At 43.6% G+C, this 18,329-nt stretch overlaps 1 protein-coding gene across 1 annotated transcript in view; it reads left to right on the plus strand.

The window, feature by feature from the left end:
• Positions 1 to 7,765, plus strand: part of RAB18 (RAB18, member RAS oncogene family) — a 41,798-nt gene extending 34,033 nt beyond the window's left edge. Inside the window, exon 7 of the mRNA XM_069729623.1 lies at positions 5,662 to 7,765. Within this exon, the coding sequence (XP_069585724.1) occupies positions 5,662 to 5,834 (173 nt within the window). The 3' untranslated portion in view covers positions 5,835 to 7,765. The remainder of the gene's footprint in view (positions 1 to 5,661) is intronic.
• Positions 7,766 to 18,329: the final 10,564 nt, after the last annotated feature.

Consider the following 18,329-nt stretch of genomic DNA (forward strand, 5'->3'; position numbering starts at 1 on the left):
TGTGATTTTATAAAAGCTTTGTATTAATTTGGTGACTCGCGTAGCGGCTATATACCTTTACGCACCCCTCCCAAGTCCTTGAGGTCAAGTAGTTAACCTCCATGTCCACCATCCACGTATTACAATTTCATACTTCACCAAAGTGCAGTGTGCCAAGAAACATAAGGCTTGACCCCTGGAAAGCGGAGCAGTAAATTTTAATGATACCTAATGTGTTTTCTTTTGATTATGGATTGCAGCTCTGTGGGATTCAGGACCTGTCATTGCCCTTCAGTAAAATCTAGATTTAGTAAAAAGTCAGCATAACGCCTGCCGAAAGGAGCGAGATCCGAAGATTTACACCCGATCAGTTACCGGTGATTTCAGGGCATATATATGTCAGTCTACCTCTTAATGATTCAGGTTTAATGAACTCTGGCTAATTATTTTATATAATAGAAATTGTATTCATTTTATGGGACCGCACAGCTAATGGATTATAGTCTCGCTTTTACGGCCGTGTCGGCGATTGTGTTTTATCAGGTTCTGGCATTTACAATATCAATTTTTTTTTATTTTTTTTAAGAAAACTGCTTGGGATATTATATTTTAAAAGCTGTTTTGCAGCTGGAATTTTCCAAGCCTGGCAGGAGCCTAAGTCGTGGGCAGATGGCAGCCCAGGGCAACATGCGGCCCCTAGGTGCTCCACCATAGGACCCTAGCTCGCCTCTTCCATCTGTGTATCTGTTTTCCATCATATTCCTTTATGTGAGCAGAGCTCGGCTAAGATTCACGCAGGACTCTACCCCTTAACTAATAGAAAGTAACTACACCTCCACACAAGGAGGATACCGGCAACTGATTGTAGTGTGCAGTCCCATGGATGGAGTCCGGAGCTGCATCTAAACTCCAGTAATCTTATGATCACCAGATCTAGCCATTATGTTCCTAACCATTTCCCTCCTGGTTAACGCTAAGGAGTGAACTAGGGACAGAATCCGGCAACTGTTCACTCCTTTTACATCTGTTCACATTGAAAAAGTTTTTCCTTTTCTTTTATTAGTAAAATTACAAAGTGATTGTACTGTAGGAAAAAAAAAGCACCTAAAAATCCTCTTCGCTCTCAAAAAGTACAGAACAAACCTGAACTGTGCAGATAATATATGTATAGATCAAAATGTGTTTCAGAACAACCTTCGCCATAAATTATACATATATTTGCCGTATATGTCTTACTATGGAGACCATTTTTAAAAAGCTTAAATAATTGTAGAAGCTAATAGCATGTAAAAAAAAAAACTTTATTAATACAAAATGGTCGGTACAATGGTGGCACTGAGAAGATGGATGCACATACCACACAGAAGTAATCAAATAAAAAAAGATAGAAACAGTCTAAAATGGATATAGAGCCGGAAGAAGGCAATAAACATGTATTCAAGATAAATTAATATACATAATATGCATCCATAAGAGGTTAAGCATAATACTTATACAGTACCCCTGACGAAGGTGCAATACAGAAACGCGCATCGGAGTGGACGCCACACACTGACGGGATTGGAAAGGTATTCTGCTTGACCTCTTACAGATTTTCTCTCTACCTAGATGCTCTTTATTATTTAATGGGATCTACAGGGTGGGCCATTTATATGGATGCACCTAAATAAAATGGGAATTGTTGGTGATATCAACTTCCTGTTTGTGGCACATTCGTATATGGGAGGGGGAAAACTTTTCAAGATGGGTGGTGACCATGGCGGCAATTTGTCGGCCATTTTGGATCCAACTTTATTTTTTCCAATGGGAAGAGGGTCATGTGACACATCAAACTTACTGAGAATTTCACAAGAAAAACAATGGTGTGCTTGGTTTTAATGTAACTTTATTCTTTCATAAGTTATTTACAAGTTTATGACCACTTATAAAATGTGTACAAAGTGCTGCCCATTGTGTTGGATTGTCAATGCAACCCTCTTCTTCCACTCTTGACGCACTGATAGCAACACCGCAGAAGAAATGCTAGCACAGGCTTCCAGTATCCAACGTTTCAGATGCTGCACATCTCGTATCTTCACAGCATAGACAATTGCCTTCAGATGACCCCAAAGATGAGTCTAAGGGGGTCAGATCGGGAGACCTTGGTGACCATTCAACTGGCCCACGACGACCAATTCACTTTCCAGGAAATCTTTATAAAATATTACATACATACATACATACATACATACATACATACATACATACAGTACAGACCAAAAGTTTGGACACACCTTCTCGTTTAAAGATTTTTCTGTATTTTTATGACTATGACAATTGTACATTCACACTGAAGGCAACAAAACCATGAATTAACACATGTGGAATTATATACTTAACAACAATGTGTGAAACAACTGAAAATATGCCAAGAGTGTGCAAAGCAGTCATCAAAGCAAAAGGTTGTGGCTACTTTGAAGAACCTAGAATATAAGACATAATTTCAGTTGTTTCACACTTTTTTTAAGTATATAATTCCACATGTGTTAATTCATAGTTTTGATGCCTTCAGTGTGAATGTACAATTTTCATAGTCATAAAAATACAGAAAAATCTTTAAATGAGAAGGTGTGTCCAAACTTTTGGTCTGTGTGTTGGAGCTGACATGTCCCGTATTAGGCAACATACCGGTAGTGTATCTGGGATACTGTTTGTGGACATTGGTGTGCACAATGATTTGTATTTATACTTTCATCTGTGTGTTCCTGATTCAACATTTAATATATTGTTACTAGTATGGAACATGAGTGACTTGATTATTGGTGCCTTTATTTAATATCACTTTTTGGACTTTATTGCACCATGTTTTCTGTGGTTGTTAGCATCAATAGTTAAAAGATCTAATGTTTAAAAAAACAAAAAACCTGCTATTCTCACCTTCCGTCGTCCGCCGATGCGCGCGCGGCTGCCACCAGCTTCCGTTCCCAGCGATGCATTGCGAAATTACCCATTGCGAGACTACTAAGTCATCTGGGTAATTTTGCCATGCATCGCTGGGAACGGAAGCTGGCGGCATCAGCGCGCGCATCGTGACAGCTTCGCTGGACGCCGGCGGGTGACTATATAATTTTTTTTTTTTTTTAACAGGGATATGGTGCCCACACTACTATATAGTACGTGGGCTGTGTTATATACTGCGTGGGCTGTGTTATATACTACGTGGCCAGTGTTATACACTGTGTGGCTGCTATATACTACGTGGCCAGTGTTATATACTGTGTGGCTGCTATATACTACGTGGGTAGTGTTATATACTTTGAACTAAAATAAAGCACTGGCGCTTACCACTGAAGGGTGGGGAAACTGGTTCAGAAGCTGCTGGCGATTAAAACAGTTTCTGTGTATATACCTGTTGAAAAGACGGGTATGCTAGTAAAAATTGATGGCAGAGTTATATACTGCGTGTCTGCTTTATACTATGTGGCTTGTGCTTTATACATACATATGCTAGAATACCCGATGTGTTAGAATAATCTATACTATATATATATATATAGTATAGACCTCCCAAAAAATTAAAAAAAAAAAAAAAAAAAAATATATATATATATATATATATATATATATATATATATATATATATATATATATATATATATATATATATATATATATATATATATATATATATATATATATATATATATATATATATATATATATATATATTTAATTTTTTAGGAGGTCTGTATTTCTAGTTGTTTGCCTAGATTACTGGCCACTTCTGCTGGAACACAGCTTGATGGGAGTGGGCGCTTTGAGCCACTAGCTCTATAATGCCACTGGTCTGAACAGTGTCATACAGGAGCATACTCTCCCCAGCAGGCAGATGAAGTGAGCTTGAGAAGATGAGACAATCCATTTAACCACTGCATGTATTACTCTTCGTGTGCTGCACATCACCTGCCAAGTTTAGCCTCTCCATTTACGTTGTGAAAAATGCAGAATGTTTTCCCATCTAGGAGTGAAATACTGGATGGCGATCTTAGGAACAGTTGCAAACCGCTATTCTACTGGACCATTTTTGTGCTTCTAACCTAAAAAGACTTGGTAATGGACCTAAAGGGTTATTCCCATCTCTGCCATGAACAGGAGTAGTCCTGTCCTGGCTCTAAGCACTGGAGGTAAAGCATTGGAAATGCCGGGGTAGCTGACCCATTCTCTCTATGAAATTCCCATAGAATTGAGTAAGACTTAAGGAAGCCATGTAGCTCAGATGCTCGGAGCTGTTTCCATACCTTCACTTTTGATGGTTACAGCCGGAAGGAACTATTTAAGGTTGAGATGGGATAAACCTTTAAAGGGAACCTCTCGCGCCCCCCAGGCGTTTGTAACTAAAAGAGCCTCCTTGTGCAGCAGTAATGCTGCATTCTGACAAGGTGGCTCTTTTAGTTCGGGTCCCTGGCACTGCTGCAATAATCACTTTTGAAATTTGTTCCTCATACCGTGAAATTGTCTCGGAGGCAGGTCTTTCCCCCGAATCTAGATGCCTCACAACCGTCACTCATGGCCTCTGGGTGCCGCCTCCTCTTCCTTCAGTAGCATCCCCAGCGCCTGCGCTGTAAGTTCGAAGGGCAGCGCAACTGCGCATGCCCCCCCCCCAAAAAAAAAACAGCGCAGGCGCCGGGGATGCTACTAAAGGTAGAGGCGGCGGCGCCCGCTGCAAAGAGGCCCTGAGTGACTGGTGTGTGGGGTCTAGATTCGGGGGGGAAAGACCTCCCACCGGGACAATTTCACGGTATGAGGAATCCTAGAAGTATCGTTTCTCCTTGCGGAGAGTGACATAAGCATGTCGAGGTGAGCAGACTTTTAAGCCGCAATGCTCCTCTGGGAAATATGCAAATTGTCTCTTCAGAGAGGAAGAGGACTAGAACTCTAGTGCCACCTATTGGAAGTAGCAATCCTAACAGTCAATGTCAGAGGAGCATTGCGGCTTTAAGTCTCCTCACCTCGACATGCTTATGTCACTCTCCGCAAGGAGAAACGATACTTCTTGGATCCCGGTCAGACGCCTCTCAATCAGCCAAACCAGATCTTCACTTTGCACTGATGAGGGGCAGTACCCCGAAACAGTGTCTGCAAATTGAGATTCTGGTTTGGCTATTATCCTAAGTCATGTTACAAGGCTTGTTAAAGGTTTGTCATTGACTGTTAGGATTGCTACTTCCAAAAGGTGGTACTAGAGTTCTGGCACGGTATGAGGAACACATTTCAAAAGCGATTTATTGCAGCAGTGCCAGGGACCCGAACTAAAAGAGCCACCTTGTCAGAATGCGGCATTACTGCTGCACAAGATGGCTCTTTTAGTTACAAACGCCTGGGGGGGTGACAGGTTCCCTTTAAAGTATTCACAGACATTAGATGAATGTTGGAGACCATCTAATGTGTAAGAGTGTCAGGAAAGCAGAGATGGGCTTGTTGGATTTCAATATATCCAATCCTTTGTTCTCAAACAAGATGGGATCGCAGTCAGAGGTATCTGCCAGCAATTTGCTTGCTTCTCCCTATTGGAAACATGGGCACTTCCTGGCCAAGCCAAGTGTGCATGTGTAGGGGGAATCTGGGAGAATAGTGGTCTGAGATAAACAAGCATTCTTCTGTTCTCCAGTGAAATTCATTTTTTTTTTCTTCTGTCCTTTCCAGAGGCTAGTGCGAAGACCAGAGACGGAGTTCAGTGTGCCTTTGAAGAACTTGTGGAAAAGATAATACAGACCCCAGGACTATGGGAAAGCGAATCTCAGAACAGAGGCGTTAGGTTGTCTAACGAAGAAGGTGGCCGGGGAGGCCCGTGTAGCGGATACTGCTCCATGCTATAAGCCAGCTGTACGACCTTCCTATCATCCACGTGTAGTCAGACCAGTTTTCCTGTATATAAAATCATTTACAGTTAATATAGGGACCTTACCAGTTTGCACTTATTTGTTTGTATCATGAAGCAAATATTTGTATGATACCGTTCAACAGATTTGCAGGCAGAGGGGTTAAGCGCATGAAAAATTTGACTTTTTACCAGGGGCATGAAGGAAAGTGCGTGAGCTGCATTAACTACATTGCCACCTGTTCATGCTGTCCTTTTTTAACTTTATCACATTGCAAAACATACTGTGTCGCTAAGTCTTCTTCGCCATCCTCCTCCCAATCTCTTCTGTTGCTCCTCACTTTACAATTGTGTCTTCTGTTAATATGTTTGAGTGTTGCACAATCCCCGACACAGAAATCGCTGAAGACGACCCCTCGCTTATCTCCGGATGCACACTAAAAGCATGTTGAAGCAGATGTCTTTTTATCACTTTGCCACCAAATTTGCAATTTCCTCTGGTCCTCTAGGTAATAACCAGCGGCATATGGTGTTTATGTTTGTAAGTCGCATATCAAATCCCTAAGAAGTCATCACTCCTCCACACGTCTCCTGAATATGGGTTTATGGTCAGTGGAGGGGTCTTCCAGCAATTGCTTCCTGTCAATTTACTGTAGAGGTGTCACCATAACCAGAAGCGGGATCTTGTCTTCCCTGTGCATGCTGTGAACAGTATTTTATTTTTCTCCTCTGCTTCCCTCTGTGTGATTACAATGAATGTAAAATCAAAATATATATTTTTTTTCTGTGGCTTCTGATGCTACTATGTAATGTAGGTATTACTATGAAGTGTATATACCATCTCCACTTGCAATCTCCACATTTAAAGACCAGTCAAAAAGTATAGATTAGTTTTCAGCAGCATGTCTGTGCAGTAAACCAGAGGGGGTTACATGAAGTTGGAAAACGTTTCCTATTCTTTTTTTTTTCCCTTTTTAGACCAGCTATTTATCATTCCCGACTATTAGCCTATGTATACAGGACATCAGATGCTCCACACGTGAGCAAAACACTTGTCAGGTGTGATAATTTTTGTGCATAAAGTTAGAAACTTTTTTTCTAAATTTTTGCAAACTCTTAGATGGTCTCTTAAGAGATTGTATAGAATCACCTGGACTGGTAAAAGGGCCAATGAAGGAGATGGACCACATATGTCCAACTAACCCCCTAAGGGTTGTCCAGGGTTTTTAAAGTTTACCTGGTGAACCCTTAAGGTCCCAGTTAACAGTCCTGCATTGAATATGCACTGTCCATGCACATATAGTCCCAATGCCAGTGAGTTGCAGCGGCATCGTATATATGGTTGGTACGTCCTCACTACAGGAGAGTTAAAACGGTCAAACAGGGCATTTACCAGCTTATTTCAGTGCTCTTCTGAGGCCATTTTTCAGAAATTCTGGTAACCAATGAATCCCCTTCTTTAGTTACATAGGATGGAAAAGTGAGGTCAAATGTTATCAAAAGCTGCATACAATAAATGTCTTTTTCTGGCTTCCGCTCCTTTTATTCATGTAATCTTGGGGGATGCTGTAGACCCCACTTTGAATAGAGCAAGTTTCCACTCCATCTACTTGAGTGGTAAGTGTCCATGAGGTGGGAGATGGACCCCTTGGCTTAGCTGAGGAAAGGTCCATGGAGTGCAGTGTTGGAGCTTTTCTATACCCATCGCTATTTGGAAGAGTTGTCACTCGTTTCAATTAAGTTCAACAAAAACCAATGAAAACGTACCTTTCAGCTTTGAGTTTAATTTCTTCCTCATTCAGAATCACTGTCGCTCCATGCAGCATTTCGTGAGACCTAAAATTGCCTTGAAATTACTAAAAGTTTTATTCCACTTACCAAAAGCACATTATAACTTATTTGCAAAACTGAATAAATCTTCTATCACCATTTTCTTCTGTACGTCCTGGTTTTGTGTTTTGTCTACATTTAATATTTGGGTTGATGCAGCGCTAATATCTTGTACACTGTGTTCCAAATTATTATGCAAATGATATTTTTCTCGGATTTTCCTAATTGGTCGGTGCAAATGACAGTCAGTCTAATAAAAGTCATCACCCGTTAGATTATACATCGAATTTTATTGAAGAAACCTCCCAATGATAACAGTATAATCTCCCAAAAAAATAATGTTCCAAATTATTAGGCACAGTAGAATTTCTATACATTTGATATGTTTTAACCCCTTCCCGACCTTTGACGCCACGTAGGCGTCATGAAAGTCGGTGCCAATCCGACCCATGACGCCTATGTGGCGTCATGGAAAGATCGCGTCCCTGCAGATCGGGTGAAAGGGTTAACTCCCATTTCACCCGATCTGCAGGGACAGGGGGAGTGGTAGTTTAGCCCAGGGGGGGTGGCTTCAACACCCTCGTGGCTACGATCGCTCTGATTGGCTGTTGAAAGTGAAACTGCCAATCAGAGCGATTTGTAATATTTCACCTATTATAACTGGTGAAAATCCAGCCATGGCCGATGCTGAAATATCATCGGCCATGGCTGGAAATACTAATGTGACCCCACCCCACCGATCGCCCCCCCCAGCCCCCCGATCTGGCCGGTACACTGATCCGGCTCCCCTCCGTCCAGTGCTCCGCTCCCCTCCGTGCTCCAATCACCCCCCCGTGCTCCAATCATCCCCCCTGCATTCCGATCCACCCCCCCGTGCTCCGTTCCACCCCCCCGTGCTCCGTTCCACGCCCCCGTGCTCCGATTCCCCCCCTCCCGCGCTCCGATCCCCCCCCCCCCCCCCGTGGTCCCCCCCCCACCCCATCATACTTGCCGATCCAGCCGGGGTCCCGTCCGTCTTCTCCCTGGGCGCCGCCATCATCCAAAATGGCGGGCGCATGCGCAGTGCGCCCGCCGAATCTGCCGGCCGGCAGATTCGTTCCAAAGTGCATTTTGATCACTGAGAGAGATTATATCTCAGTGATCAAAATAATAAATGACCCCCCCCCCTTTGTCACCCCCATAGGTAGGGTTAGGGATAGGGCTAGGGGTAGGGTTAGGGTTTCGGTATGTGCACACGTATTCTGGTCCTCTGCGGATTTTTCCGCTGCGGATTTGATAAATCCGCAGTGCTAAACCGCTGCGGATTTATGGCGGATTTACCGCGGTTTTTTTTGCGCATTTCACTGCGGTTTTACAACTGCGATTTTCTATTGGAGCAGTTGTAAAACCGCTGCGGAATCCGCACAAAGAAGTGACATGCTGCGGAATGTAAACCGCTGCGTTTCCGTGCAGTTTTTCCGCAGCATGTGTACAGCGATTTTTGTTTCCCGTAGGTTTACATTGAACTGTAAACTCATGGGAAACTGCTGCGGATCCGCAGCGTTTTCCGCAGCGTGTACACATACCTTTAGAATTAGGCTATGTGCACACTGTGCGGATTTGGCTGCGGATTGGCCGCTGCGGATTCGCAGCAGTGTTCCATCAGGTTTACAGTACCATGTAAACATATGAAAAACCAAATCCGCTGTGCCCATGGTGCGGAAAATACCGCGCGGAAACGCTGCGTTGTATTTTCCGCAGCATGTCAATTCTTTGTGCGGATTCCACAGCGTTTTACACCTGTTCCTCAATAGGAATCCGCAGGTGAAATCCGCACAAAAAACACTGGAAATCCGCAGGTAAAACGCAGTGCCTTTTACCCGCGGATTTTTCAAAAATGGTGCGGAAATATCTCACACGAATCCGCAACGTGGGCACATAGCCTTAGGGTTAGGGTTGGAATTAGGGTTGTGGTTAGGGGTGTGATTAGGGTTATGACTACAGTTGGGATTAGGGTTAGGGGTGTGTTGGGGTTAGTGTTGGAGGTAGAATTGAGGGGTTACCACTGTTTAGGCACATCAGGGGTCTCCAAACGCAACATGGCGCCACCATTGATTCCAGCCAATCTCGTATTCAAAAAGTCAAATGGTGCTCCCTCACTTCCGAGCCCTGACGTGTGCCCAAACAGTGGTTTACCCCCACATATGGGGTACCAGCATACTCAGGACAAACTGCGCAACAATTACTGGGGTCCAATGTCTCCTGTTACCCTTGTGAATCTAAAAAAATGCTTGCTAAAACATAATTTTTGAGGAAAGAAAAATGATTTTTTATTTTCACGGCTCTGCGTTGTAAACGTCTGTGAAGCACTTGGGGGTTCAAAGTGCTCACCACATATCTAGATAAGTTCCTTGGGGGGTCTAGTTTCTAAAATGGGGTCACTTGTGGGGGTTTCTACTGTTTAGGCACACCAGGGGCTCTGCAAACGCAACGTGACACCCGCAGACCATTCCATCAAAGTCTGCATTTCAAAAGTCACTACTTCCCTTCTGAGCCCCGACGTGTGCCCAAACAGTGGTTTACCCCCACTCATGGGGTATCAGCGTACTCAGGAGAAACTGGACAACAACTTTTGGGGTCCAATTTCTTCTGTAACCCTTGGGAAAATAAAAAATTCTGGGCTAAATAATTATTTTTGAGGAAAGAAAACGTATTTATTATTTTCACGGCTCTGCATTATAAACTTCTATGAAGCACTTGGGGGTTCAAAGTGCTCACCACACATCTAGATAAGTTCCTTTGGGGGTCTAGTTTCCAAAATGGGGTCACTTGTCGGGGGTTTCTACTGTTAAGCCACATCAGGGGCTCTGCAAACGCAACGTGACGCCCACAGAGCATTCCATCAAAGTCTGCATTTCAAAACGTCACTACTTCACTTCCGAGCCCCGGCATGTGCCCAAACAGTGATTTACCCCCACATATGGGGTATCAGCGTACTCGGGAGAAACTGGACAACAACTTTTGGGGTCAAATTTCTCCTGTTACCCTTGGGAAAATAAAAAATTGCAGGCTAAAAGATCATTTTTGAGAAAATAATTTTTTTTTTTTATTTTCATGGCTCTGCGTTATAAACTTCTGTGAAGCACTTGGGGGTTCAAAGTCCTCACCACACATCTAGATTAGTTCCTTTGGGGGTCTAGTTTCCAAAATGGTGTCATTTCTGGGGGATCTCCAATGTTTAGGCACACAGGGGCTCTCCAAACGTGACATGGTGTCCGCTAATGATTGGAGCTAATTTTCCATTTAAAAAGCCAAATGGCGTGCCTTCCCTTCCGAGCCCTGCCGTGCGCCCAAACAGTGGTTTACCCCCACATATGGGGTATCAGCGTACTCAGGACAAACTGGACAACAATATTTGGGGTCCAATTTCTCCTATTATCCTTGGCAAAATAGGAAATTCCAGGCTAAAAAATCATTTTTGAGGAAAGAAAAATTATTTTTTATTTTCATGGCTCTGCGTTATAAACTTCTGTGAAGCACCTGGGGGTTTAAAGTGCTCAATATGCATCTAGATAAGTTCCTTGGGGGGTCTAGTTTCCAAAATGGGGTCACTTGTGGGGGAGCTCCAATGTTTAGGCACACAGGGGCTCTCCAAACGCGACATGGTGTCCGCTAACAATTGGAGCTAATTTTCCATTCAAAAAGTCAAATGGCGCGCCTTCCCTTCCGAGCCCTGCCGAGTGCCCAAACAGTGGTTTACCCCCACATATGAGGTATCGGCGTACTCGGGAGAAATTGCTCAACAAATTTTATGATCCATTTTATCCTACTGCCCATGTAAAAATGAAAAAATTGAGGCGAAAAGATTTTTTTTTGTGAAAAAAAAGTACTTTTTCATTTTTACAGATCAATTTGTGAAGCACCTGAGGGTTTAAAGTGCTCACTAGGCACCTAAATAAGTTCCTTGGGGGGTCTAGTTTCCAAAATGGGGTCACTTGTGGGGGAGCGCCAATGTTTAGGCACACAGGAGCTATCCAAACGCGACATGGTGTCCGCTAACGATGGAAATAATTTTTCATTCAAAAAGTCAAATGGCGCTCCTTCCCTTCCGAGCCTTACCATGTGCCCAAACAGTGGTTCACCCCCACATGTGAGGTATTGGTGTACTCAGGAGAAATTGCCCAACACATTTTAGGATCCATTTTATCCTGTTGCCCATGCGAAAATGAAAAAATTGAGGCTAAAAGAATTTTTTTGTGAAAAAAAAGTACTTTTTCATTTTTACGGATCAATTTGTGAAGCACCTGGGGGTTCAAAGTGCTCACTATGCATCTAGATAAGTTCCTTGGGGCGTCTAGTTTCCAAAATGGGGTCACTTGTGGGGGAGCTCCAATTTTTAGGCACACGGGGGCTCTCCAAACGTGACATGGTGTCCGCTAAAGAGTGGAGCCAATTTTTAATTCAAAAAGTCAAATGGCGCTCCTTCCCTTCCAAGCCCTGCCGTGCGCCCAAACAGTGGTTTACCCCCACATATGAGGTATCGGCGTACTCAGGACAAATTGGACAACAACTTTCGTGGTTCAGTTTCTCCTTTTACCATTGGGAAAATAAAAAAATTGTTGCTAAAAGATAATTTTTGTGACTAAAAAGTTAAATGTTCATTTTTTCCTTCCATGTTGCTTCTGCTGCTGTGAAGCACCTGAAGGGTTAATAAACTTCTTGAATGTGGTTTTGAGTACCTTGAGGGGTGCAGTTTTTAGAATGGTGTCACTTTTGGGTATTTTCAGCCATATAGACCCCTCAAACTGACTTCAAATGTGAGGTGGTCCCTAAAAAAAATGGTTTTGTAAATTTCGTTGTAAAAATGACAAATCGCTGGTCAAATTTTAACCCTTATAACTTCCTAACAAAAAAAAAATTTGTTTCCAAAATTGTGCTGATGTAAAGTAAACATGTGGGAAATGTTATTTATTACCTATTTTGTGTCACATCTCTCTCTGGTTTAACAGAATAAAAATTCAAAATGTGAAAATTGCGAAATTTTCGCCAAATTTCCGTTTTTATCACAAATAAACGCAGAATTTATTGACCTAAATTTACCACTAACATGAAGCCCAATATGTCACGAAAAAACAATCTCAGAACCGCTAGGATCCGTTGAAGCGTTCCTGAGTTATTACCTCATAAAGGGACACTGGTCAGAATTGCAAAAAACGGCAAGGTCTTTAAGGTCAAAATAGGCTGGGTCATGAAGGGGTTAAAGAACTGAAAATGCTCATTTGTGGAATTTGCAGCATTAGGAGGTCGCATTCACTGAACAAAAAAGCTATTTACAGTGGGGCAAAAAAGTATTTAGTCAGTCAGCAATAGTGCAAGTTCCACCACTTAAAAAGATGAGAGGCGTCTGTAATTTACATCATAGGTAGACCTCAACTATGGGAGACAAACTGAGAAAAAAAAATCCAGAAAATCACATTGTCTGTTTTTTTAACATTTTATTTGCATATTATGGTGGAAAATAAGTATTTGGTCAGAAACAAACAATCAAGATTTCTGGCTCTCACAGACCTGTAACTTCTTCTTTAAGAGTCTCCTCTTTCCTCCACTCATTACCTGTAGTAATGGCACCTGTTTAAACTTGTTATCAGTATAAAAAGACACCTGTGCACACCCTCAAACAGTCTGACTCCAAACTCCACTATGGTGAAGACCAAAGAGCTGTCAAAGGACACCAGAAACAAAATTGTAGCCCTGCACCAGGCTGGGAAGACTGAATCTGCAATGGCCAACCAGCTTGGAGTGAAGAAATCAACAGTGGGAGCAGTAATTAGAAAATGGAAGACATACAAGACCACTGATAATCTCCCTCGATCTGGGGCTCCACGCAAAATCCCACCCCGTGGGGTCAGAATGATCACAAGAACGGTGAGCAAAAATCCCAGAACCATGCGGGGGGACCTAGTGAATGAAATGCAGAGAGCTGGGACCAATGTAACAAGGCCTACCATAAGTAACACACTACGCCACCATGGACTCAGATCCTGCAGTGCTAGACGTGTCCCATTGCTTAAGCCAGTACATGTCCGGGCCCATCTGAAGTTTGCTAGAGAGCATTTGGATGATCCAGAGGAGTTTTGGGAGAATGTCCTATGGTCTGATGAAACCAAACTGGAACTGTTTTTTAGAAACACAACTTGTCGTGTTTGGAGGAAAAAGAATACTGAGTTGCATCCATCAAACACCATACCTACTGTAAAGCATGGTGGTGGAAACATCATGCTTTGGGGCTGTTTCTCTGCAAAGGGGCCAGGACGACTGATCCGGGTACATGAAAGAAAGAATGGGGCCATGTATCGTGAGATTTTGAGTGCAAACCTCCTTCCATCAGCAAGGGCATTGAAGATGAAACGTGGCTGGGTCTTTCAACATGACAATGATCCAAAGCACACCGCCAGGGCAACGAAGGAGTGGCTTCGTAAGAAGCATTTCAAGGTCCTGGAGTGGCCTATCCAGTCTCCAGATCTCAACCCTATAGAAAACCTTTGGAGGGAGTTGAAAGTCCGTGTTGCCAAGCGAAAAGCCAAAAACATCACTGCTCTAGAGGAGATCTGCATGGAGGAATGGGCCAACATACCAACAACAGTGTGTGGCAACCTTGTGAAGACTTACAGAAAACGTTTGACCGCTGTCATTGCCAACAAAGGATATATTACAAAGTATTGAGATGAAATTTTGTTTCTGACCAAATACTTATTTTCCACCATAATATGCAAATAAAATGTTAAAAAAACAGACAATGTGATTTTCTGGATTTTTTTTTCTCAGTTTGTCTCCCATAGTTGAGGTCTACCTATGATGTAAATTACAGACGCCTCTCATCTTTTTAAGTGGTGGAACTTGCACTATTGCTGACTGACTAAATACTTTTTTGCCCCACTGTAACTCCAAAACATCCTAACAGGCCATGTTACATGTTAACATAGGACCCTTCTTTGATATCACCTTCACAATTCTTGCATCCATTGAACTTGTGAGTTTTTGGAGAGTTTCTGCTTGTATTTCTTCCCTCCCTGAGCTGCTGTTTTGATGTGATCTGCCTCCCACCCTCATAGATCTTGTGCTGGATGATACTCCAAAGGTTCTCTATAGTTTAGAGGTCAGGGGAAGATGGTGGCCGCACCATGAGTTTATCTCCTTTTATGCCCATAGCAGCCAATGGTTCAGAGGTAGTCTTTGCAGCATGAGATGGTGCATTGTCAGCATGAAGATGATTTTGCTCCTGAAGACACGTTTCTGATTTTTATACCATGGAAGAAAGTTGTCAGTCAGAAACTCTAAATACTTTGCTAAGGTCATTTTCACACCTTCAGGAACCTTAAAGCGTCCTACCAGCTGTTACCCGGTTATTCTGGCCCAAAATGTGACTCCTCCACCTCCTTGTTGACATCGCAGCCTTGTTGGGACATGGTGGCCGTCCACCAACCATCCACTACTCCATCCATCTGGACCATCCAGGGTTGCTCGACACTCATCAGTAAACAAGACTGTTTGGAAATTAGTGTTCATGTATGTCTGGGCCCACTTTAACCATTTCTGCTTGTGAACACTGTTTGAGGGTGGCTGAATATTAGGTTTATGCACCACAGCAAGCATTTGAAGGAGCCTACACCTTGAGGTTCGAGGGACTCCAGAGGCACCAGCAGCTTCAAATAACTGTTTGCTGCTTTGTAATGGTATTTTGGCAGCTGCTCTCTTAATCCCATGAATTTGTCTGGCAGAAACTTTCCTCATTATGCCTTTATCAGCACGAACTCTGTCTGTGCTCAGATTCAGCCATAAATCTCTTAACAGTACAATGATAACGCTTAAAGGGAAGGTGCCGCAATTTTGATTTTGTATTAAAAATGATGGTTTATATAAACAATTATTTTTAATACAAAATTATTTTTTTTTAACTTTAATATCTTTTTTATGATGTTTTTTTTCAGCCACTGGGCGCTGCCATTTTGCTTTGCAGCAGTGTATGTGTCCACGTTCAGGATTGCATCAGGATTTGGTCAGGATTTTTCATCAGTATTTGTAAGCCAAAACCAGGAGTAGAACAATTAGAGGAAAAGTATAATAGAAACATATGCTCCACTTTTGCATTTATCACCCACTCCTGGTTTAGGCTTACAAATACTGATGAAAAATCCTGACCAAATCCTGATGCAATCCTGAACGTGGACACATACCCTTACACTCTGCAAATACGGCAGCCATGGGCATAGGAGGCTGCGGTCGGGAGCCGACCCCATAGCTACCATTATAAGCTGCTCTCTGCTCTGATGTGGCCACGCCCCCTGGGCTGTCTCCACATCACAGCAGAGGCAGGAGATCGGCGCCATCTTGCTTCAGCCTACAGTGGAGTGTAGCTGTGAGCTCCACTGTGACTGAGCTGTGCTGTTGGAGGAGCAGCTCCATCTGTCTCCCCTCACACTGTCAGCGGCCGTTCCCTGTCCTCTGCTGCCTGGTGTGTGGCTGTAATCTCTAGAATCGCTAGAGAGGGTGAAGGAGTGCTGCCCTCTGATGTCCTCTATCAGGAGCTGCAGAGAGGTAACAGAGGGGGGATGGGGGAGGCTCTGTGCTGCTCCGACCCTGCTCTCACTGCAGCTCCTCACAGGACATCAGACCGTGCATCTATCACTATATTGTGCTGAGCCGTGTATCTAATCCTCTCCTGTGTGATACTGACTGCTGAGCCGTGTATCTAATCCTATCCTGTGTGATATTGTCTGGTGAACCGTGTATCTAATCCTGTACTGACCTGTGTATCTAATCCTCCTGTGGAATACTGACTGCTGAGCCGTGTATCTAATCCTCTCCTGTGTGATACTGTCTGCTGAGCCGTGTATCTAATCCTCTCCTGTGTGATACTGTCTGGTGAATCGTGTATCTAATCCTATCCTGTGCTGACCTGTGTATCTAATCCTGTGGAATACTGACTGCTGAGCCGTGTATCTAATCCGCTCCTGTGATACTGTCTACTGAGACGTGTATCTAATCCTCTCCTGTGTGATACTGTCTGGTGAACCGTGTATCTAATCCTCTCCTATGCACTCCTCTCCCCCCTGCATATCTTTCACCATTGCACACACAACTCAATGTGTGCGATAACAGGAGCTGCGGGCATCATGCTGTATTATGGCATTATGTGAGATCTATATGACGGTATTATGTGATCTGTATGGTGGTATTATGCTTGATCAGTATTGTGAGAATTATATGGTGGTATTGTGTGTGATCTATATGGCGGTATTATGTAAGAACACTGGCAGCATTGTGTGATCTATATCGCGGTATTATGTGAGAACACTATGGCAGTATTATGTGTGATCTATAAGGCGGTATGTGTGAACACTGGCGGTATTATGTGTGATCTATATGGTGGTATTATGTGAGAACTGTATGACAGTATTGTGTGATCTATTTGATAGTATTGTGTGCGATCTATATGGCGGTATTATGTCAGAACACTATGGCAGTATTATCTTCAGAAAGCGGACCCATTCTATGGTGGTTCTGGCTGAGCACCTGCACGCGGGTCTGGGGTAATAGAGGGGGCAGCATGACCTCCAGTTAGGTGCCTTCAGGGGAGGACTGGTGAGGCAGCTGAAGAGAGGGGTCTCATTTTTATCGTTACTATATGGCTACATTTCCTTCCCAGCGTCACCCCCAACTGCGCCTGTGACCTCGCTTTCACACATTGCCAGGACAGGATGGAGAAGACAGGATCTGAGGAGGGGAATGGGGTCTGCATGCAAAGTCTGGATCAGACCAGGCCATCAATCCGCAGAAATGTTTCCTGGATTTCTGTGGAGCAGACGGTCCATCCATGTGTATAAAAGACAGCGCTCTATGTACAATCCCTGGCTGCTCCGCGCACCAAACAGGGGGCCCCTATAGACCAGCACTCTGCTCTCCTGAAATACTCTGTGCTGCTGTCACCCTGCTCCCTCCACCACATATCTCCCAGAATCCTTGCTGCCTGCCATCCTCGGTGACAGTCTACTTGTCAGTATAAGGCTGCTTTCACACTAGCATCGGTACGGGCTTACGACGCTTCCGCTGCCCCATTGTAAGGTCTGGGCAGGAGGGGGCGGAGTTTCGGCCGTGCATGTGCGGTCGAAAATGGTGGACTCGACGCACAAACGTTACATGTAACCTTTTTTGTGGCGGCGGTCCGCCAAAACATGATGCAACCGTCGCACGACAGTTACGACATGTGGCAATACGTCGCAATGCGTCAGTAATGTTAGTCTATGGGGAAAAAACGCATCCTGCAGACAACTTTGCAGGATGTGTTTTTTCTCCTGAACGACGCATTGCAACGTACAGCCAACAACGCTAGTGTGAAAGTAGCCTAAGGCTGCCGTCCACTAGCAGTATTTGGTCAGTATTTTACCTCAGTATTTCTCAGCCAAAACCAGGAGTGGGTGATAAATGCAGAAGTGGTGACATGTTTCTATTATACTTTTCCTCTATTTGTTCCACTCCTGGTTTTAGCTTACAAATACTGAGGTAAAATACTGACCAAATACTGATAGTGTGACGGCAGCCATACTCTGCAGTCACCAACAAAATGGCTGCTCACTGGGTTCCTGAATATCATCCTCTCTAATCCCTTAGCAAACACCCAGAAGGG

This window comes from Ranitomeya imitator, chromosome 6 (assembly GCF_032444005.1).
Source record: "Ranitomeya imitator isolate aRanImi1 chromosome 6, aRanImi1.pri, whole genome shotgun sequence".
Taxonomy (NCBI): Eukaryota; Metazoa; Chordata; class Amphibia; order Anura; family Dendrobatidae; genus Ranitomeya; species Ranitomeya imitator.